Source organism: Ictalurus furcatus, chromosome 12 (assembly GCF_023375685.1).
Source record: "Ictalurus furcatus strain D&B chromosome 12, Billie_1.0, whole genome shotgun sequence".
Classification (NCBI taxonomy): domain Eukaryota; kingdom Metazoa; phylum Chordata; class Actinopteri; order Siluriformes; family Ictaluridae; genus Ictalurus; species Ictalurus furcatus.
The window spans coordinates 812,385-837,500 of NC_071266.1; the positions used below are offsets into that span (position 1 = coordinate 812,385).

Genomic DNA, 25,116 nt, shown 5'->3' on the forward strand with positions numbered 1-25,116 from the left:
TACACAGTCAGACAGCTTGTGTATAAATGGAGGAAATTCTAGACCATTGTTACACTTCCCAGGAGTGGTCGACCAACAAAGATCACTCCAAGAGCAGGACGTGTAACAGTCCATGAGGTCATAAAGGAACCCAGGGTAACTTCTAAGCAATTAAATGCCTCTCTCACATTGGCTAATGTTAATGTTCATGATGGTGGGCCTCAGGAGAACACTGAACAACAACAGTGTGCATGGCATAGTTCCAAGGGGAAAACCCCTGCTCTCCAAAAAGAACATTGCAGCCCTTCTGCAGTTCTAAGATCATGTTGACAAGCCAGAAGGCTTTGGAAAAATGTTTTGTGGACAGATGAAACCAAAAATAGAATTTCTGGTTTAAATGAGAAGCGTTATGTTTAGAGAAAGGAAAACCCTGCATTCCAGCATAAGAACCTTATCCCATCTGTGAAACATGGTGGTAGTATCATGGTTTGAGCCTGTTTTGCTGCATCTGGACCAGGACGACTTCCCATCATTGATGGACCAATTAATTCCAAAGTATACCAGCAAATTGTAAAGGAAAATACCAGGACATCTGTCCGTGTACTGAATCTCAATTAAATAAAACTGAATTTACAGATCATGCAGCAAGATAATGACCCGAAACATGCAAGTCGTTCTAACAAAGAACGGTTAAAGAAGAATAAAGTTAATGTTTTGGAATGGTCAAGTTAAAGTCCTGAACTTAATCCAATAGAAATGTTGTGGAAGAACCTGAAGCAAGCAGATCATGTGAGGAAACCCACCAACATCCCAGAGTTGAAGCTGTTCTGTACTGAGGAACGGGCTGAAATTCCTCCAAGCCGATGTGCAGGACCGATCAACATTTACAGTAACAGAAATGTTTAGTTGCAGTTATTGCTGCACAAGAGGATCACAACAGATACTGAAAGCAAAGGTCCCCATACTTTTGCCACTCACAGATATGTAATACTGGATCATTTTCATCAATAAATAAATGACCAAGTATAATATTTTGTCTCATTTGTTTAATTACCTACTTTTAGGACTTCTTAGTGAAAATCTCATGTTGTTTTAGATCATATTTATGCAGAAATATAGAAAATTCTAAAGGGTTCACAAACTTACAAGCACCACTGTATATACTGCCTGCCCAAAAAAAAGTAGCACACTAAAATTTCGTTGCACCACCTTTAGTTTTGATTACAGTGCGAAGTTCATCGTGGCGTTGTTTCGACAACCTTGTGCAACAGGACGTTTATTTCCATCCAGAGTTGCATTCATTTTTGCCTGAGATTTTGTATTGAGGACGGGAGAGTTGAACCATTCTGTAAGGTCTTCTCCAGCGCATCCCAAAGACTTTCAAAGGGGTTAAGGGCAGGACTGTAGTGGCCAGTTTATTTGTGAAAACGATTCCTCATGCTTCCTGAACCACTCTTTCGGGACTTGAGCCCCATGAATCTGGGCATCGTCATCCTGTAATAAGCCTGTGCCATCTGGGAAGAAAAAAATCCACTGATGGGATAACCTGGTCATTCAGTACGTTCTGGTACTCGGGTGACTTCATTTTATTGCTGCATAATGTTGCTGAGCCTCGGCCTGACCGATTGAAGCGACCCCAGATCATAACACTGCTTCCAGAGGCTTATACAGTAGGCACTACGCATGACGGGTGCATCGCTTCATGTGCTTCCCGTCTTACCTTGATGCACCCATCGCTTTGGAATAGGGTAACTCTGGACTCGTCAGATCACATGACCTTTTTCCACTGCTGCACAGACTTACAGTCTTCATGCTCCCAGCAAATTGATTACTGTAGCCTCACACTGATTAGGCCACACAGCTGTTTACTCTCGATTCTGTAAGTGCTCGTCACACTGTGCATGTGGAAATGCTCTTACGTTCACTATTAACCATAGCCATGAGTTCCGCTGGCGATTTTTTACGATGGGACTTCACCAAGCGTTTTAAAGATCTCTGATCACGATTGTTCAATAGTCTGAGCATTCATTTATCCGACCACATTTCTTCCTCAGAGTGGACAGTTCACCACTCTCCTTCCAGGTGTTAATAATGCGGTGGACGGTTCTTAACCCAATTCCAGGGATTGCAGCAATCTCCTTAGTTGTTTTCTTTGCTTGATGAAGGCCAATAATTTGCCTCTTCTGAAACACAGGAACATCTTTTCCACGAACACGGGATACGTCTTCCGACACGGTCGTTTAAGAAATGAGAAGCTACACACTGCATCGGTTAGGGTTAATAGAATTGTTGCCAGCTGAAACGTATTAATCACTGCAATAATGTTCAGCTCATAGGATCTTAAGTATTTGCTTTTTTAAATCCAAAAAGCGACTTTTTTTTTGCCCAAGCAGTTTATAATTCCTAATCTAGACATTCTGTCGAAAAATCTGTGTTTTTTGTATGTGAAGCTATCACCAGCGTGTGTGTCCTGCGCATGTGTTTTAATCATGATGCACTTATACAATACTATGGTTTTATAAGAAAACACAATTCATTTTACAGATTTAAATAAGGGGTGGGATTATATATATATATATATATATATATATATATATATATCTTTCTGAGGCTGCATATCCAATCAAGCTAAAATCTGCTGTACCGAATGGTTGTGCTAATCTGTGAAAGGATTTTTACTGTTGTCTAGGTTACTTTAAAAACATAGCAGTTGTTGTGGATAAAAATGACATGAAATAAACATGAGGGAGACCTAGTATGAGTAATATGTAATTTTATTGATAATTCACAGGACTGGTGGGTGCGTAATCTTGAGGAGAGCGGTAGGGGGAAGAAAATGTGGTGTGTCCTGGGGACATGGGATAGTCAGCAAAGGTGAAGTGAGAAGACCACTGAGAGTGGGGCGGACTGACAGGTGAGAAGAGGGAAGAATGGTCAGAGCCCAGATCAGAGAAGGTGACACCATCCTCAGACTGAAAGCTGGAGGGGGGTTCTGTCTGTGTAGAGGCATCAATACACACATTCACAGGGTGGATTCTGTATCTGGGGGGGGGACCCCGCATTTCCATTTCCAGAGGGGGTGCTGCGAAGAACGTTAAGTAGCACCATGATATCAGCAGTGAGATGCGCGAGCTGATAGTGAGTGTTCAGATCCAGATCCAGTAAAGGAGAGAAGAAGAAATGATGGGCACCTAGACACACAGAAGCGGTATTAGGCGGATATTAATGAATTGGATTCACACTTTAAGATCTTTTAAAGAGTAACACACTATGGTTTATTAGTCAAAAAGTAGTATAAGAGCTGAGGAGTGCAAACACACACACACACTCGCGTACAGTCAAGGGCGGGCGTGTTGACATAACACACACACACACTCTCTCTGTCTCTCTCTCTCACACACACATATAACATTATAACTTTATAAGAATAATAAAAAGGAGTATTAAGATATTATAAGGGTAATATAAAGAGTAGTAGGATATGTAGGATATTAGAATGGTAATATAATGATATTATGAAGTAGGAAGTACAGTAAACCATTTTGCAAGCAGTATAACTATATATAAAATAGAGATATAGAGCAAATATGAAAATAAATTATAAACCAGAAATATAGAAAAATGTAACTTACTCATAATTCAGATGGTGAAGATTCTTGTCTCGCAAGGAAGGCCTTAATTTTAAGAGAAAACCACAAGGAGCCATTTATAAGGGTAGCTGAGTCAAGCCCCCCCCCCGGAGATAATAGTGAGACCAAGGTCTCTCTAAATTGTTTTGTCTCTCTCCACTTTCGAACCTAATGGTAAATTGGAAAGGCCTCTTTCAAAATATAATGGTAATGTAGATGAGCTCTTTTTTAACCCTATTGGTATTGATATCATAGTCTTTCTGAAATATATTGGTTATTTACTCTATGAATACAGTATAAATACTGGAGCTTGAGCTCCGGGTGTCAGATCACTTCTGAGAATTCTCATTGGTGTGGATCTCGTGTGGTGGAACGGAACCAATAAAGCTGGACCCTTGCTTCTTCTCACTCACGGCTGGTGTCTTTTTTTCTATCTCCAGCTGGGTTTACAGATGTGAGTATTTGCTTCTATGTTGAATTTTAAAGTGTTTTTGGGTAATAGGCTAAATTTGAGCCAGCACAGTCATCAGCCAATCACACTGCTACACACACTTCACAGTTTTATCATTAAGCTTCCATCACAACATTTTAACAATGTTTGTGATAGCGTGGGAGTGGCCTAGAATCAGCTGTGGAGAAAGAGCTGGTTCAGTCAAACAACTGTAATTTAGGATTGGTAATATGGCTTTGAACCGAACTCCAAAGTCATGTTCAGTACAAGGTTCTGAAGATGTCTGCGCAGGCTTGGGGTGTGGTCAGTTTTTTAGGAACTGTAAGTCTGTTTGAGCTGAGATTTGGTATGCTACATCAATCTGCTAAATTGTACCTGGAATTTTAATAATCAGTTAATTACTTCAAAAACATGGCCACCTGCAGCCAATCAGATTTGAGCAATTTCACAATGCTAATTTACAGCTGTAACTTATGACTGCTTGCATGGATCTCATGAAATTTGAAAGCCATGTACAGAACAAGATTCTGAGGTCAAAGGGAAAGTTTGGAGCATGGTCATACAAAGGGGGAGGAGCTAAGGTCAGATAAATATTTCTCAGAAACTGGAGTTCAAGTTGAAATGTGGCAAGGTGACGAATGAAAAACATAAGTGTTTTTTTGATAATGACTTAATTCCTTAAAAAAAAAAAAAACAGCCACCACTGGCCAATCAGCAGCCATTTTCACGGTTAACACTGACAAAACTTGAATGGTAGGTTCAAGTTGAGACCCACTACTATCTGATGCAATCTCACTCAAATTGGCCACTGGGCGGCGCTATTCATGTTTGTTTTTATTAAACTTTTTCAGTTTAATATGTTTGCTCCCATTCTAAAAAAAAAGAAAAAAAAAGGGTCTTTTGGACCCGTTAGCACCGGCCACTAAAATTTGTGATCACTTGCATAATAAGAGAAACCTACTTTTACAAACTAGTTCTAGGATTTTGGGCCTATCTTCACAATTGTAGTGTCAAACTACTCAGCAGAGTGTGAACCACAGTAATCAAACCCATTTAACTTTTGTAAACAACATGGCCACCATACATCAATAAATTCTAAGATGGCAAAGCTGGATTATTCAAATAGCTGTAACTCATGATTGGCGATATGTATGGATTTGAACCAAACCTGAAAGACATGTTCAGTACAAGGATCTGAAAAGACGGGCCAGTTCTCCAGAATCAATATTTGAACTGAGCTTAAATTTGGTGTGGTGAATTGAACTGCTAACCTGTAACTGGATTTTTTTTCTTCCACTAAGCATGAAGGCGTTATAACCCCAAAACTGGTTCCAACTGCCAGGATGTTGAGACTTCTCTTGAGACTTTTCAATAAACAAAGTGAGCTCAAACACACTACTCCATATTAAAGCAGCACAGAAACACATAATTAACCTGGCCACCTCAGTCCTCTGATTTAAATCCCTTTGAAACATAGTCTGCAGAATTGAAAATGCCAATTTAAATGCACAAAACATACGAACGGGACGAACATGAGATCCTCTACAAGTGTCCAAGATAGCAAAGGGAGGACCTCGGCGCTGTTATTTACGTTGAGTGGAGGCTTCAACAAGTATTCATTGTGTGGTGCATAATAACAATTAAAGCAGTGTTTTAGACAAACAAAATGCATTACATAAGAAAGCATTTCTTTATATATAATATTGTATAAAATAGAATTATACAGCATCCTGATGTTTAATTTCAAAATAGTACTTAAATTCACAACTGACTGTAAAATCTTACAAATAACATGCTACAGACATTATTATTATTATTATTATCAACAACAACAACAACAACAACAATAATAGTAATAATAATAATAATAATAATAATAATAATAATTCTTAGTATTAATAACAGTAATTTAATTTATTTTATTTAATTTATTTAATATTTTAGTAGCTGGCAGCTTAAAAGTGATTTTTATTCTTAAAATATATTTTACAGTAAATTTTACTGTTATCAACAACCTCAAGCAGTTTCTTGGCTATAACTAACGGGTATAACAAGGCGTTAGGATGAACTCCTAGCAAGATAAAATCAATACTAGCACGCCAGCGGAAAGCAGCACGACTCCTGCCGCGGTGCTGCACTGTGGAACTGCTAAACATGTCGGAAATGGTGACTTACCCCGTATTTATATCACTACAATTTAATTCCGACGACAGAAAGAAATGTAACGAAATAGTATTTTTCAGGGTGCCTATTTTTTTTTTTTTCCCAACGGGAAGAGACAGGAAGTGAAGCTTTATTTTGTTTTTTTTGGCGTTTGTAGTCTGCTGTAAGTTTCACTTAGGTAATGAATAAGCGTAGTGCAGCGGTATACAGACTCGCTTTCCCATGGTGCATTGCGTGAAAGGGTGGACGGTGGTTCCTGCCAACTAAAAATGGCGGCTCCCTTAACACTAGTGTTGATTTTAGCAGTGTCAATAAGAGCAGTGTTATTTCGGTCTAGTTTGGCTACACTGATTTCTGAAAGGGTTGAAGTTGTGTCCCCTCTGAATTCGTGGAAAAGAGGTATGTTGCGGTTTCAGTAGTCAGTTAAATTGCTTCTTTAATTTGACCAACACAGCCAACAAAAATGTCAACGAGTCGCTCTAAGTGTGTACATTGTTTTTAAAATAATATTTATGTCCTTGCAGTGGTGGAGGGTCTTGCCTTGCTGGATCTGGGGGTCTCGCCATATTCCGGGGATGTATTTCATGAAGTGAGTATATGGTAATATATCTCTGTGTTACTGCTACATCCTGTCAAATCATGGTGCTGTGTGAACACCTGACATTACAGCAACAGTTTCGACTTAAAATAAAACAAAACAAAAATGCTGTGGTCAGAAATGTCATTATAAACAACTTGCTAAAGAAGGACTTCTGGACAGACTCATATGATGCTTGCGCATCACATACATTAAAGAAGTAGTCACACCTGGTGAACAGACTGAAGCTGTAATGATCTTAATCTTAATGATCTCATGGGGTTTGTTGTCTTCTCAGTATTACAGCGTTTTGTAAACTAACTTTATTCGACACGTCATCATAAAGAGAATAGGAGCAAGATAGATACATAAATTATAGGTATACTTTCTTGATGCCGTGAGGGAAATTGTGTTTCAGTAGCATAAAGAATAACAATAAAATTACAAGCAGAATTGCAGATCTACAAAATGAAAGCACACCAATTGAATATTAATTAAAGATATATACAACATCAAAAAGAGTAACGGTAATTAATAAAAGAAACAAAGAATGATAAGAACAGGTGTGCAATCGTGGCAGTGAATTATTACGTACGATATATGTTTGACAAACCGTATGTACAGATTGTGGTGCAGTGTTGTGTTCACCTATCACACAGAGATGAGCTGTACAGTGTTATAGTGAAAGATAAGAATGATTTCCTAAGATGTTCTTTATGGCGGCAGAACTGAATGAGTTGAAAAGGAGCTCTGCTGTCTTTGTAGTGTATCATGAAGGGAGTGAGATGGAATTGTCCATGATGGAGAGCAGTTTGTTCAGCGACCTCCTACTCACTGACTCAAAAGCCTCCAGGATTTGTCCGATGATTGTTTTGGCCTTGCGAATGAGTTTATCATGCTGGAATCTCTGGCACTGTTGCTGCTCCTGCAGCAGACCACAGCATACAAACTGGATGAAGATCTCCAGCATCTCGGTGCACACATTGAAAGATCTGAGATTCCTCGGAAAATAGAGTCTGCTCATCCCCTTCTCGTACACAGCGTCAGTATTGGTCCTCCAGTAAAGTCTGTTGTTCAAATAGACACCCAAGAATTTGTAGTGCTCGACAATTCCAACCTCCTCACCCATGATGTTTATGGGATTGGTCCTTCTAAAATTCACCACCATCATCTTAGTCTTGTTTATGTTTAGGAGCAGATGATTCCTGCTGCACCACTCTAAGTTATCCAGCAGTTCCCCGTACTCCGACTCCTGCCCATCTCGAACACCCCATCACCACAGAGTCATCGGAGAACTGGGGCCTATTTAAGCCTGGTTAAGCCATTCCTCTGTTGATTTGGATGTATGCTTTAGGTCATTGTTATGCTGGACGGTGAAATTCCTTTTCATCTTCAGCTTACTAGCAGACACTTGAAGGTTTTGCACTAAAATTGACTGGTATTTGTAGCTATTCATGATTCCCTCCACTTTGATAAACGCCCCAGTTATGGCTGAAGAAAAGCCGCCCTAAAATATTATGATACCACCACCATGCTGCTGTACTGTGGGTATGGTGTTCTTTTGGTTATGTTTTTTTTTTTTTTTAACCAAACATACCTATTGGAATTATGGAATTATTATACCTTTTTGAATTGGTTTCATCAGACCATTACACATTTTACCACATGGCTTGGGGTGATTTAGTTAAGCTTGGATTTATTATTTTTTGTGAGAAAGGGCTTCTGTTTAGCCACCCTACATCACTGCCCGGGCATGTAAAGAATATGAGAGACTGTGGTCACATGCAGAGTAATCAGTACTTGTCAGATGTTCCTACAGCTCCTTTAATGTTGCGGTTGGTTGCTCTTGGCAGCCTCCCTTGTAAGTTTCTGTCTTGTAATTTTGTAAATTTTGGAGGGATGGTTCTAGGTAATGTCCCTGTGGTGCTCCATTTTCTCCACTTCTTGGTGATGGCCTTCATGGTGTTCCATGGTACATATAAGGTTTTGTACCCCTCCTGATCGATTCTTTTCGACAGTGAGACCCTGTGTAGGCTTTGTCAGCTCTTCCTCAGCAGTCCTGTAGAAAATCCTACAGAAACAACTGAACTTTATTTGGGGTTAGTCAGAATAATTTCATTGATGACGACTGTATGGTAATTACATTTAAACATGAGATCGAATGTGATTGGTTCATTCTGAACACAGACACATCCCCAATTATAAAAGGGTTTGCACTCTAATACAAGTTTATTGTATCTTTTTTTTATTATTTTTCCCTAAAATGTTTCTGATTGTTTTCATTTAATTTTATATGTTGTAATTTCACACTGAGGTTGGGAAAAGTTTTGACATGATTGATATTGGTTTAATTTTTACCATCATAAAAACTTGCCATTTTAACAGGGTATGTACACTTTTATATCTACTGTAAATGAAAGCTTTATTTAGAAATCCCAGCACTTTTATGTGCGGCAAACTTGAGGACGCAAAACACCAAGCACATTTTTAGATTAAAAAATCGCATTGAAAAAATGATCCATATGATGACGCTCACTATGTGTATTAGGGCTGCAACTAATGATTATTTTCATAATCGATTAGTTGGCTGATTATCCCCCCCCCCCCATTAATTGGATGGGGGGGGGGCTTTCAGTACCATTTTTATTGTTTATTTAAAATAAAATATATATGTCCACAAACTGAGTGTTACAAATATAAACTTCAGACTAAAACACACACAGCAGAATATGTGTGATTAATTTAGAACTGTAGTTAATTCGGTGCTTTTTGTGCATCCACAAAAAATAATGCGTAAATACTTATATATAATATAAACTAAACTAAATAAATAAAATACATTTTTATATATATATATATATATATATATATATATATATATATATATATATATATATATATATATATATATATATATAATATGCATTATTTTTATGGATGCACAGAAAGCACTGAATTAAACAACAGTCCTACATTAATAATAAAATCTCACTTTCACTGCACCATGTGGTTTGTTACTCGCTGTTTTTAGGGATAATATTTTACTTGTTTACTTTTGATCATAGTGTATTAATTCGACATTACAGATCTTACTTGCGCTCCCACCCTGTATCAGCGCGTCTACACTGCGCGTGAGGAGCAACGCAGCCTCGTTACTAATAGATCACTTCTGTTATAATAAACAACAGAATTTACACTGTGAGCACACAAATACAGCACATAATGACAATAAACCTTTTAAGCAGCGTGCACCAGTTTCCCCAACCCCTTACACACAGTGGAGCATTATGGATATAACCATAAGTTTGTGCTCGTGCAGCACTGTTTGATCTCCGCGGTGTTTAATATAAAATGCTCCTCTGCCTTAGAGGACTTTCTTCCTCAGTCACATGACGATTTCACCTCCGTCTGATGGTGACTGAGGTCATGTTGGGAATAAAAGGTAACGTCTACATAAACAGTAAAATGAAGAAAGTCATTGTCGTTGACTCTGGGTGTCTGCTAATGCTAGCGTGCGTATGACGTCGACTAGGAAGTAGCTTATACTTCCGGTTAGTAAAAAAACCCACTAATGATATATTTGAGATGATATTACCTTTGTAAAATCCACACACTAGACGGTAAAGCACACAGCGCATAGTGTAAGTGTACAGTACTTCATTTGGGACACAACGTTAGTATTTATCTCCGAAGTGTGTTTTCAGAACAGAAGTAACGTTATGAGTAAATCTCCCCCAACGCCGCACGCAGACCAACTAATCCATAATGAGATTCGTTGACAATGATTTTCATAATCGATTATTATTGATTTTATCGATTAGTTGTTGCAGCTCTAATGCATAGTGATCATAGAGGGATCATTCCCCAATATTTTCATTGTTTCAGTTTCATAAATGACTCATTGTCGGTAAGACAGGCTACACAACGCCCCTGACTGGGGTTGATTGAAACGGGTGATTGCTTTCGTCCCCGTGATTTAGTTCCTGAATTTATTTAATTATTGGCTACAGTGTGAGCGTGTTTGTTCTTAACTGCACCATAGTGCATCGCAGTGCATAGTTATCATAGAGGGATCATTCCCCAATTTTGTTATTGTTTAATTCTCATAATTGACTTGTTGTGGTAGGAGAGGCTACACAACGCACCCTGAAGGGGGGTGGTGATCAAAACGGGTGATTGTGTTTCGTCCCTGTGATTTAGTTTGTGGATTTCTTTAATTATTTGCAGAGATACGGCAAAGTGTATATTTTTCTCTCTTTCGTACTCAATTACCACCTGGCAAAGTGGTCACACATGGAAAACCACGTGGATAGTAATTACTGCTGGTTCCCATGTTTATGACATGTATTGAATGCCTGGCCCCTCTGGAACTAGAGGATGGCCATGAGAGATGTCCCGCTTGCCTGGGGGTTGACCACTTAAGAGAGGGATTGACTGGGATGGCATGCATGAACTGCAGCTCCATGAGCTTAGCAGCACGGACAGCCAGGCTGGCCCAGCTAGAGGGCAGGTTGGTCACTCAACCACGTCCTACACAGGCCATGTCTCCTAGCTCTCATAAGACTGATTCGCGGGGGACCCCTGGTAAGGGGAAACGCAGAAAGGTAGATCCCCTAGCCCAGAACGTAGACACCTTGGCTTCTGAGATTGCAGAGATTAAGTCTCTCCTCCTTAATCTGCAACCACCCAGCCTGCTAGTGGTCCCGCTGCAGCTGCACTGCAGTCTCCTCCCAGGGTGCTGCCTCCAATACTGTCATCAGCCTTTGAGACCCAGGAGGAGGATACACTCTCCACTAGGGCCATGGAGAGCCTAGTTATTGGGGGTGGTTATGATTAGGAGGGGGCAGGTGAGAGTTCATCTCATCCCAATTCGCAGGGGACGAGCCACAGTACACTGAAGGGCTCGGAGACCAGTCAGACATCGGTCAGGCCTGTGGTAAAAATGGCCTTGGCACGTCTGGGGTTAGATGCAGCACCTGTCCAGGTGACTTCTCAGAGGAAGACCTCTCACTCCGCAGCTCTCTGTGTCCCACCCTCAGCTCCATATATCGAGGAGCTGCAGAGGTGCTGGGAAGAACCCAGACGTTTCTCTCATCTACCGACAGACTGTAGAGCACTAGCTAATATTCAGGATGCATCCAACCATGGCCTTGACCGCATGCCCTATATTGAGCCGGCTGTTGCCGCTCTTGTGCTATCGCCTGATGAAGCACTTCGGCCTGATGCACGCTGCCCCCGGCCACAATGCCGGTTGACGGATGACTTCATTGTGAGAAGCTATGACACAGCAGCACGTATTGTGAATTCCATGTCCCAGAACCTGAGTGACGCCTCTTTGGAGGCATTCGTCAATATGACCCGGGAGTTGAGGAGTCTAATGTCTTCGTTAACCCTCGCCCAACGCCAAATATGGCTGGCCCAGTCTCCACTTTTGGAACCCTGCAGGAGAACCCTCCGCTCTCTTCCTGTTATTCCTGGGGAACTGTTCGGCCCGGCTGCACAGCAGGCTCAGTAGAAATGAAATGGAACGATGGTTACGTATGTAACCGCAGTTCTATGAATTTCGGATGACCGCCAGAGCTTGGCAGTCACTTGGAAGATTCACGAGAAGATTGCCAAGAGGTTACTTCCGGGGTGAACGTGCCTTTTGTACCGGGCCAAAAGGCACACGGCACCCAGGTCAAAGGTGATTTTGTTAATACAAACACTCGACCTGCACGTACACGTGATGGACATCCAGGTGCAAAGCACCGCCTCTGGCGGTCATCCGAAATTCATAGAACCGCGGTTACATATGTAACCATTGTTTAATTCAGTGCTTTTTTTTTTTTTGCATCTATAAAAAGTAATGCATAAAAATACATTAGAATTGATTGAGGTGGTTTTTTTTAATGTTGTTTTTAAAAATTGAGGTTCACACTCTGCTGAATAGTTTGACACCAAATTTGTGGCCAATAAATCTTAGGACTAGTGTGCTAAAAAAAAAGTTTTAGCATATTATGCAAATTAACAAAAAATCTAAGTGTGTGGTGCTAAATTTGTAGGACTCTCCTCTCTCTCTCTCTCTCTCTCTCTCTCTCTCTCTCTCTTGTGTATTATTTTTTTTATTTTTTTTATTTTTGGGGGGGGGGGGGTGTAAACACACACACGTATGTATGTGTGTGTGTGTGTGTGTGTGTGTGTGTGTGTGTGTGTGTGTGAATCCAGGGAATCCAGGCCTGGCTTTTAAATTTTGGATACAGTTCAAAAGTAATGACCATAAACATTCTTACAAATTTGACGTGATGGTGGCGCTAGAGCATTGTCAGCACTTGACCCAAATTTTGTCGGAATGTTCCTTAGATGCTCTCCAATCAGTGTGTCAAATTTCACAACTTTTTACCAGATGGTTCTATGGGTTGCCATAGACACCCTAGCCAGAAGAAGACAAAGATGAAGAATAAAAGCTGCAAGCAGCATTTACAGGGCATCGCACACACAATGGCAGCTAGGGGGCACCATCACAAGACTAATCTGGGACTCCTGAGACATACTGAGTTCACGTACAAAGTTATATAATGAGTCTTTATTGGTCACATATACAGTAGAGCACAGTGAAATTGTTTTCTTCGCATACCCCAGTCTGTCAGGAAGTTGGGGTCAGAGCACAGGGTCAGCCACGATACGACGCCCCTGGAGCAGAGAGGGTTAAGGGCCTTGCTCAAGGGCCCAACAGTGGCAGTTGGCAGTGCTGGGGCCTGAACCCCTGACCTTCCGATCAGTAACCCAGAGACTTAACCGCCAAGCCTCCACTGCCCCAGCATTTCACTACTAGGTGGCGCTGGAGCGAAACGTCTTGGGTACATTCAGGGTGTGGTCCTGAATATACTTAAGTTTGGTGCGGATATGCAAATGCATTACAGAGATATGACTTAGGATCCTGGTTTCTAAAATTAAAATTCCATTCGATAACTTTTGTGTGGCTTGGTCTGAAGATGTTATGAGCCAAATTTGGTGGAACTTTGACAAAATTAGTTGGAGTTGCAAAAAAACAGCTTTTAACAAAATTAAAGATGGCTGAAAATCTAATTAGGTGATGGGGTCGTAGGGTTCATTGAACTCTGCATGATCCAAGGAATCTAGGGACACATGGCACCCAAATTTTGACCTGTTGGTGGTGCTAGAACTTTGGGAGCTCGGGGCCCAGATTTAGTGTATTTGTAGCTGAATGTGTGCTGAAGATGTGTGCCAAACTTCACAACTTTTACCACACGGTTCTCTGGGCTGCCATAGACACTCTAGCTAGAATAATAATAAGCAAAATCCGTAGAATAACAATAGGGTGCCTGCACACCTTCGGTGCTTGGCCTCCTACGCACTTTTGGTGCTTGGCCCCTTAAAGCCTCTGGTATACTTGTTTTTTTTTTTTACGCGTACGCCAGTGTGTGCGCGCACAGTCGTACGCATAGCCTTTCAGAGTATGCTCTTTTTGTCATGTACGCATACACAGACAGTCGACGTATTATGACAAGTTGCACCACCCCTCCTGGCCTAGAGTCAGTCCAGAGCAGTAAAGCAGGTCTTTTGGTGTGAAGGACGACAACGAAGAAGAATCACAAGAACACAAAAAAAATGCTTGGCAAATCTCTCGCCCATTTAAAAATCCTTATGCTCCTTAAGGCTAGAATTCTACAAATGTGGGTACTTTCTAACCTGTACTCATTTCCGTCTCTTCCATTTATTCCGTTTTTTCTACGTTGAGAATCAACGACCCTGGGTCACTGTTGCCACAACTAAATGGAATAACTATATAGTGCAAAAGAATTAAATGCGCATGTGCAACCTGCACGTACAAAGTAGGCACGGTTCGAAAAATTGGGCAGCGCACGTACAATGTACGCATACTCTGCTGATGACGAAATTTGTGTCACACGTTCTGTATGCTGTTCCTAGCGTACACGTAAAAAGTGAAGCATACTTTCTACTTAATACAATCCCACTGGCTAACCCTATCAGACCTCTGTGGAACAACAGACCACACTTTGAGATGCACAGGCTTAACTAGATATTCCAGTAAAGGGTTCTAGCATTAAGTTGCTTATAATTAGTTAAAATAATGTATAAATTGAGTAGTACTGATATAGTTCATTTTCTTATCATATGCAATTGAATTATCTAGCTTTTTCTTGTCTTTTAGTTACCAACAAGACAAATAATTTAGACTTTTACTGCTAAATAGACCGAACTGTTTACAAGACAGATTATTTGTAGCAGAAGTGATGACCTCAATCATTCAAACCTACAGCTTCACAAGAGTACCTAATGATAACTCCCACTTTTAAGTCATATGTATATGAGTTTAGCTGCATGTATGCAGTGGCGACTGGTGCTGAAAATTTTGGGGAGGGCACAAACAAACTGAAAATCAAACCGTTAATAATGTGGGACTGAATGTAATTGTTAAATAGCCATTTAACAGGTCATAAAACAGCGCATCATCACTGCTTAGCTAAAAATGGAAAATTCAACTGTTAAAGCATGCAATATGATACCATGAATCAGTGAATTTGAGTTTAATGTGGGTTTATTATCAGTAATGAAGTAATCAAGGTAAATACTAAGAAAAAAAAAACCCACTGTAATGTTGCCTTCACAATGGCCAGTAGCACTACTTGAAAATAAACTTTGAACTTAACTTCTAATGGCAGTCCTGTAGCCTTCATCTAGCTTTTCAGCAATGCTAAGCTTCCCAAAAAACTGGAGCCTCATAGCATTGTCAAGATGGCTGCGGTTACTTTCATGCCGTTAGCATTTTTCAGAAAGATGTTTTAAGTACTCCCGTCCTTGTCCACAATGCTTCGGTGCAAGGACTTCAAACAAGGAAAACGATAAAATTCATGACGTGCATCACATCAGGATAGCCAAATCCATTTGCCATAAAGTGCTGGAGAAACCCTGGGTGTAAGCTCGTCCGCGATCACTTGACTGATGCTGAATTTGAAAGTTGGGTCAATCTGGTCCAAGCTCCTTTATCCTTTTTTTTTTTCTAAATTTGAAAGCCTTATGAATGATTAAAAAAAAATTTTTTTGGTAAAGATAAAACCGAATTTTCTTTCAATGTTGCACTTAATTCTACTTTATTAACAATCTCTTGCAGCACTGGTCAACTGACGCGCTGCTGAGTGGGAGAGTAGTTGAGAACGAATATTGATTCAATAACAACAAAAGTGGGAGTGTTTGGGGTGCAGTGAGCTGTGCCCCGAGGGCAATCTGAAGCAAGCCAATTCGAGAGCAGCCTCAAGTCACCTGCTTTTCAAAAGTTTAAGGACCTACATACACACTCATTTTGCCGGCGCCCTGCACACAGATATAAACAAAATACAATGTTGATTTGTTGATTAAAAAATAAATAAATAAATAAAATAAATTATGTAAAAAAAAAATAAAAAAAAAGTTAACATGACTACCAGGCGACTAGTACGACTAAGCAATTTTATTTAATGATTTTGCAATATATATTTAACTTATGTTTAAGATGTTTAAGTAGCCATCTTCTCTGGATAACTTTAAGGAGCGGCGCCCCCATATTGACCAGCCGCCACTGCATGTATGGATATTTTGTGAGGATAAACTTCTCTGGATGTGATGTTAACTTTATTATATTAACTTCTGACCGCATTAATTATTTTCTTGAAAAGGTATAATGAAAAATACAATGAAAAGTTCTCACTTTTAAAACATTAAAAGTTAATTGTGTAAAAATCAACTACTTTTTAGTGTTCTCCATGAATATCACTAGCAAAAATGTTAAATGTCTAATTTAATGATAAGAGGAAAGGCTGATTATGGTCTCTCGCTTCACTGTCAACAGATGACTAATCCTACTGTTCAGTTCATGAAAGATCTCGTATCACACTGTGGATTCATGACCATTACCAGTAAATGACAATGGGTTTTTTCTTTCTTTTTTTCCCCTCTTTCAGACACCCCTTATCATATACCTCTTTCATTTTGTGGTGGACTATGCAGAGATTGTATTTATGGTAAGTACTTTGAGCTTGCTAAAAAAATGCTGCTAGCATTTTCTTATATTCTTTTATATCATGCTTGAAATAAATAGATGGATAAACTCTAAACTATTGAAGTGCGGCAAGAAAAGCATCATACTTAGTACCATAGTTGAATTCAGGTCTGCCTTGAGGTTCCCAAACCTGGTCGTGGAATACCCAATGTTATGCACATTTTAGTGTTTTCCCTGCTCTAACACATCTACTTCAACTCAGGAAGGGTTCTTTATTAGCTGATTATTTGAAACGGGTGTTTTGGGACTAGGGAAAGCACTGAAATGTGCACGTCAGAAAGCACTCCATCACCATGGCTGGGAACCTCTGCTCTTACTGCTGCCTTATTGTTATCCAAAAATAATATTACAAGTAACCAAGCACTGCCTATAAAATACCATCATCAATAGCTATCTGTTCCTTTCTTCTTCTAACTTTGCATACAAACCAGACTTCTTTGTATGTCTTTGAGCTACCTGCATAACAGCTGGTGATTACAATTGGAGCTACAGGTAACCTCCAAAGCTGATGACTTCATTCTACTAATGTGGTGGGTTTACCCAGCATAACGTTGCTAACCCTAACCCAGCATAATGTGAACTCTTCATGGTAAACCACAAGGTTAGCTGGTTTCCCTTATACACACAACTTTGGATCTGGGTTATAATAAGTCTTTATTGATCACATATACACTACAGCACAGTGAAATTCTTTTCTTCACACCCCAGCATATCAGGAGCTGGGGACAGAGCCATGATACAGCGTCCCTGCCGAGAGGGTTAAGGGCCTTGCTCAAGGGCCCAACAGTGTCAGCTTGGCAGTGTTGGGGCTTGAACCCCTGACCTTATGATCAGTAACCAAGAGCCTTAACTGCCAAGCCACCACTGCCCCATGTCTAAGCTTTCTGGAAGCCTAGGATGAACACCAGCTACAGTCCCTTCTGAAAGTTTTGGAGTGGCAGGGCCAAGTTATTTGATTTTGCTATACACTTAAAACATTTGGGTTTATGATCAAAATATGAATAGATGATGAATCAGAATTTTGGCTTTCATTTCCTGTTATTTACATCTAGATGTATTAAACAACTTAAAACATGGCACCTTTTGTTTATACCCACCCATTTTTAAAGTTATTCAAATATTGGAACATGTGACTGGCAGGTGTTTCTTGTTGCCCAGGTATGCCCTGTTTGATTGTTTAAACAATAAATAGCTCTAAATGTGTATTCTTGGTTTTAGCTCTGGGTTTTGGCTATGAAGACTTCATTTTTTTTGCTTAAAAAGGATAAGCCTACATGAAGAAAAGAGAGCTGTCTATGGGAGAAAACCAGACATTGAGCAGGTCAGCCAACAACAGTAGTTGATGACAAACACTGTGAAAGCTGTGAAGAAAAACCCGAAAATAACAGTGAGTGACATCACCAACAACCTCCACAGGGTTCTCCAAGTTCTCACAATCCAGCATTCAAAGAAGATTTGAGAGCAGAAATATAGAGGCCATACCACATGATGCAAACCACTCATGAACAGTAAGAATCAGAAGGCTAGATTGGAATTTGCAAAGAAATACCAAGATGAGCCACAAAAGTTCTGGAACCAAGTGTGGAAAAAGGAGAAAGAAATTTGATCTATTGTCTCATTCATCTTTTGATCTCAAACCCAAATGTCTTCAGTGTATAGCAAAAACAAAAGCATTGGCATTGCTGTTCCAATACTTTTGGAGGTACGTGTCTTCTGTCATGGCATTGACCATCTCGGACAAACAGTTTTTGGTTAGGACTTTCTCTTTCAGTAACTGCGCAGTGGTGTCAGTGCCAACATGGCTGGTGAAATTAGATCTTCATTCCATGCAGAGAAAAAGATCAAAGTCCCTCTCAAAATCTGTCTATACAGGTGCATCTCAAAAAATTAGAATACCGTGGAAAAGTAAAAAATTTTCCCCATAATTTCATTTAGAAAGTGGAACCTTCATATATTTTAGATTCATTATACATAAAGTGAAATATTTCAAGCCTTTTTTGTTTTAATCTTGATGATTACGGTTTACAGGTCATGGAAATAAAAAATCTCAAGAATTTATAATACATAAAAGGCCTTCGACCTTCTGAAATGTATGTTAATTTACTAGGTCAGGGCTCCTTTTGCACGAATTACTGCATCAGTGCGGCGTGGCATGGAGGCGATCAGCCTGTGGCACTGCTGAGGTGTTCTGGAAGCCCAGCTTGCTTTGATAGCAGCCTTCAGCTTGTCTGTATTGTTGGGTCTCGTGTCTCTCATAGATTCTCTATGGGGTTAAGGTTAGGCGAGTCGGCTGGCCAATCACTCACAGTAATACCATGGTCAGCAAACCAGTTACTAGTAGTTTTGGCACTGTGGGCAGGAGCCATGTCCTGCTGGAAACGGAAATCAGCATCTCCATAAAGCTTGTCAGCAGACGGAAGCATGAAGTTCTCTAAAATCTCCTGGTAGACGCTGCATCGACTCTCGACTTGAGAAAACACAGTGGACCAACACCAGCAGATGACATGGCAACCCAAATCATCACTGACTGGAAACTTCATACTGGACTTCAAACAGCTTGGATTCTGTTCCTCTCCACTCTTCCTCCAGACTCCGGACCTTGATTTCCAAATGAAATGCAACATTTACTTTCATCTGAAAAGAGGACTTTGGACCACTGAGCAACGGGGTCCAGTTCCCCGACACTTGAAGCATGCCACTGGTGGATTTACTGGACAAAGTACTGTGTTCAATCCTGTGATGCCCAAGCATATCAGTGCAGATTCACTAATGGCATTCTGGTGAGGTCATATAGCATGGCATTTACTGTACAGACAATTTGCAAAACATTTTGCTGCCTGCATTGGGCAATCACTCCAATCTGTAGCTGTACACCTATAGATGTAGAGCTGATTAAAACCTCACCCCTGGCAGTGGGACACCCAGGCCAGGATGCAGAAAGGCTCTCCACCAAATTGGTTTTTGGATGGTGCTAAGCGTTCGGCACAATCCACAATGCCGAACATGTGCAATCAACACTTTGAAACCTATCCTACACACCAGCGCCAATCTCTAGGTTTGCAAGAAGCCCTAGAGAGTAGAGGAGAGGTTTCAGGATCGGAAACCAAAACAACTGAATGGGATGGCCATGTGACATCCCCAAACTGCTACAACCTGTCTCATCAGCTAGGCACCTACATGTTCTGGTGGACTCATAAACAGAGAGGAGTGGCACCCCGACCATGCTATCTGCTCCCATGAGTTTGGCTCCTTGGAACAGTGGGCAGATTGATGCATGTTATCGTAGTCCGGGAAATAATCCTGAATACTAGAACATTAGCACGAGGGCCTTGTGCACTCTCAAGTGGAAACATTTCCTGAAACTGCATGCTCCCATTGATTGGTTCTGATCCACTGCCCAATTTCTGAAGTGCTAGCCCTTTTTGCAGGGACTGCTGGACAGTGGCTAGTTCACGTTTACACTGGTAGTCTATATGCCGTCCATTTTGGCTCACCACGGCTGAGTTGACGACACCTCATAGGCTAATAGTGGGGTTTTTGAAAGTAGCTAGGCAACTTCATCCCTCACATTACCCACATGACTCGGGCAATAATTATCTGTCATGGTCCTAGGACGCAGCATACATCCCTGTCTAAGCAGAGATTTGCTCACTGGGTCAAAAGTCAAATGGACTAGAAGCCCAGACCTACCGTGATGTGCTGTTATAGCGCTGCAGCTACCTGGGCATCACCATGCACCTTCTCCAGATGCCACAAGGTTAAAATTGCCCCTCCCAATGTGAGTCCAGCAATCCTATCCAAGCGCCTTCCAGTCAGTTGTAGGGTGAGTTGATTTCTCATGACAGTTTGGTATAGGTTATTCAGGTGTTCAACACCAACACCACCTCTGGCAGTTAGGAGGGGTGAAATTTAATGGTAGTTAAGCATGTAACTGTGGATTTATGAACACCTGAAAGCCACCAGGGTTTCCTGTCGCTCAGAACCAGTGCTGACCCAGTGGGAACTTCACGAGAAGGTTTCCGCCTCAGACAGCAAATGACAGTGGTATTTTATAGGAAATGCTTTATCATACCATCACTACATAACTTTGTGTTGAGGGCTTGGTGGTTAGGCAGTGCTTATAGAGCTACTGTTACAAACATACAAACATGTGCTCAGTTTACACATCATGTATTGTATCAAAACTGTATAATGAGGTATTCAAGTCATTCTATGTGCAAAGTGCACCATGTTGTAACTGTTATAGATCCTGAAGAGGAAGTCTGAATTGTCCGAATTATGTGGTTATTGTGGTTGTTATACTTTTGTTACCAGATAGCAGATGGAATCACAGCAGTGGCTCTCTATCTGTCAGTGGAGAGCTACAACAAAAATGTGGTGAGTATAAAAAGGGTTTAATGGTATTAAAATAATAGCAATGAGAAATACTGTTGGTTAACATAAATAAACACGCATGAAATATTTATTTTTAAATATCTTAAACAATAGTCCTAATTAAAAGTAGATTAACACAAGCATGATCCATATCAGGAAAAAGGCTAATAGCTTTCTAAGGAATATTTAACAAAAACAAATTTGGCCTTTCAGGGAGCACAGTGGCTTAGTGGTTAGCAGGTTCGCCTCACACCTCCAGGGTCGGGGGTTCGATTCCCACCGTGGCCCTGTGTGTGTGGAGTTTGCATGTTCTCCCCTTGCTGTGGGGGTTTCCTCCGGGTACTCCGGTTTCCTCCACCTCCAAAGACATGCATGGTAGGCTGATTGGCGTGTCTAAAGTGTCTGTAGTGTATGAATGGGTGTGTGAGTGTGTGTGTGTGATTGTGCCCTGCGATGGATTGGCACCCTGTCCAGGGTGTACCCCGCCTTGTGCCCAATGCTCCCTGGGATAGACTCCAGGTTCCCCGTGACCCTGAAAAGGATAAGCGGTTTAGAAGATGGATGGAGACTAATTAATTATGTTAATTACTTTGGACTGTTCCACAATTTCACTGTGCATCTGTGGAAATGATTTGGGAAGAAAGGAGCCAACTCGTGCAAATGTCGGCGATGTTACCTGTAGTGTACAGACAGAGCAAAAATGAAGCGATGCTGAAAAAAGGAGAAAGTGGGAGGAAAGCAAAAAGTTTTTATCGACGCCTGTGAAGTGTTTTAATCAACAGATTTTTCCTTTGGTGTGAAGGCAAGTTGTAGTTCTGCAGGCGCTGACAGCTCTATTATTACAGCCAAAGAACAGCGAGGCTGGGACAGGCAGCAGGGTTCATTTTGTCTCTCTCTCTCTCTCTCTGTCTGTCTGTCCAAATGAAACTTTGAACTCTGCAGACATGATCATATGTGAGTTTAATATCACATGATTGTGTGCCATTCAGATGTGGATTCATGCTCAGTGCTCTTTCAAATAAATGTCTCTCTCTTTCAAATATGGTTTAAATATTACCACAATTTTGAAAAAAAGAAGAATCTTTTAATAAGCTGCTGTCCTACTGTACCATACAGCAACTTATTGTTTGTTTTTAGTTAGTGGTTGTAGTGAAATAGACTTTATTAATATAGGCCTAATATCAAGATTAATTTAATAATATTAATATTATAAAATAATTGTTATTATTATAGTAGTAGTAGTAGTAGTAGTAGTAGTGGTCTATTTTTGGGGGGTAAAATGATTAGATCTGGATTCATGTTGGTGTTAAAATCTAAAGTTTCAGTCCTGATTCAGGAGATGTACAGCTGAGTGGTGCAGATTGCATCCTGTCTTGATTGTTTTATGTTCTTTGTCACACTGTTCTTCTGTTTCTGTTTGCCTATTTTACAAATATGACTTCATATCTGTTCATTGCTACTTCAAATAAATGTTTAAATAGCATTTATGTTCTATATTGTGTTATATTTTTATGCTAGTAAGTAGTGTTAATAATTGGTCTAACCATCAATGAGCTGGTGTGTTATGATGTGGTGTGTTGTGGGCCGGGTGTGGGGGTCCGCTCAAGGCCAGAAAGTCCAGGGCCACTTTCTGGTCCCAGTTCAACCGTGATTATTGCTATTAATGTTAAATAATGTATGCTGAAAATTTAAATATTGATCTTAAAACACTGAAATGAGGGTCCCATTCCTACATTTTGTCTAGGTCCCCCCCCCAAATCACTAAATCCGCCCCTGTCTCTGAGCACTTGATACCTTGTATTTCTAGACACTCCTGGAAGGTTGCAGTTCAGAAATATGGTGGCACTGGTGGCTAATGGGTTCCTAGTAATCTCACATTTTATTTTTCTTAAGTCTGTTGCACCTTTTCTTCTCCACGTTTTAGCTACTCTATTAATAATAATAATAATAATAATAATAATAATAATGTGCATGAAAACATATGAATAAAATACAAAAACACAAACATACAATACATCAAATATACAGATGAAGGAATAAGAAAAATAAGTAAAAGCTATTCTAAACAGAAGTTTTAATCTGAGTTTTAAACTGGGAAATAGAATCCAACTGGCGGATATACAGTGATGGAGTGATCAACAGTGATCGAGTTCCATAATTGTGGCGCTGCACAACTAAAAGCTCTGGCACCAAAATAATTCAATTTTAAATTAGGAGCAGACAATAAGCGCGCAGAAGATGATCTTAAAGAACGTGGGGGGAATGTAAAAGTGAAGAAGGTCTAATAAATAAAGAGGAGCCAAATATGAAGAGCTTTATAAGTAAGCAACAAAATCTTATAATGGACACTATAACGAACAGGAAGCCGATGTAGTTGAATAGGAGTAGGTGTTATATGGTCAGAAATGCGTGAATGTGCAACAATAAAAACAATGTGCTGAGTTCTGAGTTAACTGTGGTTGGTGGAGCACAGCTTTGTTGGATCATTGAAATAAAAGCCAACAAATAATGAAGAAAGCTTGATCTGTATGAGAAATTGGACACCCTTCCAATGTAAAATCAGCTATATTTTGTGAAACTTCAGTATCTGACCAGCAGTAGTTGGTAAATTGTCAATATCAAATATCATATAATGCGTTTCAGTTTTGAAATGTGCGGATCCTGTGTTTCCAGCAACATTGTTTACATTCATCAGTTCAATGAGACAGTGACTTAGCAGCTTTCTCTAATGGCACATCACAATGAGTGTCCACTGTGAAGTGTTTAAGACAGAACATTTTCAGAAGACATATTCTGAGCGTTGCTTTGTCCCTCTCTTCAAAATATAATTGAGTCTTTCATAGCTTTCCAGTCCAGATAGCAAAAGATGATCTGTAAATACTGTATACATTGTCCATTGTGCTGAATTCTTATTATTATTCAGTTCTTCCTATTGTTCAGTTAGTAAACATAATAGCACTTTTACATGCTAACATGGCTAACATTTATTAGCAATGTTTACCTTTGTCACATATGGGTTATCATGGAAAAAAAATAGATAGCCTGACATGAGTTGTCAAAGAAAACCACACATAATAATTTAATGTATCTGTCCAATATCATGGGTAGTATCCAGTTTCAGCTGAAGACACCCTGTTGGCAATGGCACAAGCTGTTTTACATTGAACTGAGTGCACCGACGCTGAACTGAGTGCACCGACGCTGAACTGAGTGCACTGACTGTGAACTGTGTTGAACTGAGTGCACTGACTGTGAACTGTGTTGAACTGTGTGCACTGACGGTGAACTGTGTGCACCGACGCTGAACTGTGTGCACCGACGGTGAACTGAGTGGGCGCCAATTTTCTCTCTAGACTTGTCAGTTTTGGTTATTTTTAACAAGCTGGTGTTTATTGCCAAAGGTCTGAGGCAACTTTACTCAAGTCTGTGTGAGCTAAAATTAGACACAATATTTGCTTGATTATTGTTTCTGTTAATATGTATCTTCTTACCTGCATAATTGTCTATGTATGAGAGTATACAATTTGAAGCCTTTTTCCAGCTTGCTAGTTGCAGCTTTGCACGTATTCTTACATATCTGATGAATATCATTCAAGCTCAGGAGCTCTTGCAGATGCCATCGCGAGTGTAGTGGAAGGAACGGAGGAACAGTACTAAAAAGAACTGTGTTTATTTTTAAATAAACATCTTTGGACTTTGTGCTATTTCCAAATTTGTTATAGTTCAGAAAACAGAAGTATGCTTTGGAGGCAGACAGGTATCCACATGACTGTCTGGAGCTCATGCGCTCACCCAAAGAGATGTTCTACATTCCTCTCAAAGTGGCTATGTTGTGAGTCTTGACTTTTCTTATTTGTGTTTACCAGTATACCAGACTGGAGAG

At 40.2% G+C, this 25,116-nt stretch overlaps 2 protein-coding genes across 4 annotated transcripts in view; one reads left to right on the forward strand and one right to left on the reverse strand.

Annotated features, from left to right (window-relative positions):
* si:dkey-6e2.2 (uncharacterized) overlaps positions 1–6,361 on the reverse strand; it is a 30,650-nt gene extending 24,289 nt beyond the window's left edge. The window contains exons 1-3 of one of the 3 annotated variants that reach the window (XR_008387200.1): positions 6,235–6,361; positions 3,612–3,653; positions 2,637–3,170 (exon numbers count right to left, since the gene is read on the reverse strand). The gene's annotated coding sequence lies outside the window, so the exon portion shown is untranslated. Of the gene's footprint in view, positions 1–2,636; positions 3,171–3,611; positions 3,654–6,234 lie in introns of those variants that run through there. The other 2 variants (XR_008387201.1, XM_053637490.1) reach the window with 2 other exon arrangements.
* Positions 6,362–6,491: 130 nt separating this feature from the next.
* pigu (phosphatidylinositol glycan anchor biosynthesis, class U) overlaps positions 6,492–25,116 on the forward strand; it is a 31,250-nt gene continuing 12,625 nt past the window's right edge. The window contains exons 1-5 of the mRNA XM_053637489.1: positions 6,492–6,621; positions 6,747–6,811; positions 16,762–16,821; positions 21,174–21,236; positions 24,956–25,065. Coding sequence (XP_053493464.1) covers positions 6,492–6,621; positions 6,747–6,811; positions 16,762–16,821; positions 21,174–21,236; positions 24,956–25,065 — 428 coding nt within the window. The remainder of the gene's footprint in view (positions 6,622–6,746; positions 6,812–16,761; positions 16,822–21,173; positions 21,237–24,955; positions 25,066–25,116) is intronic.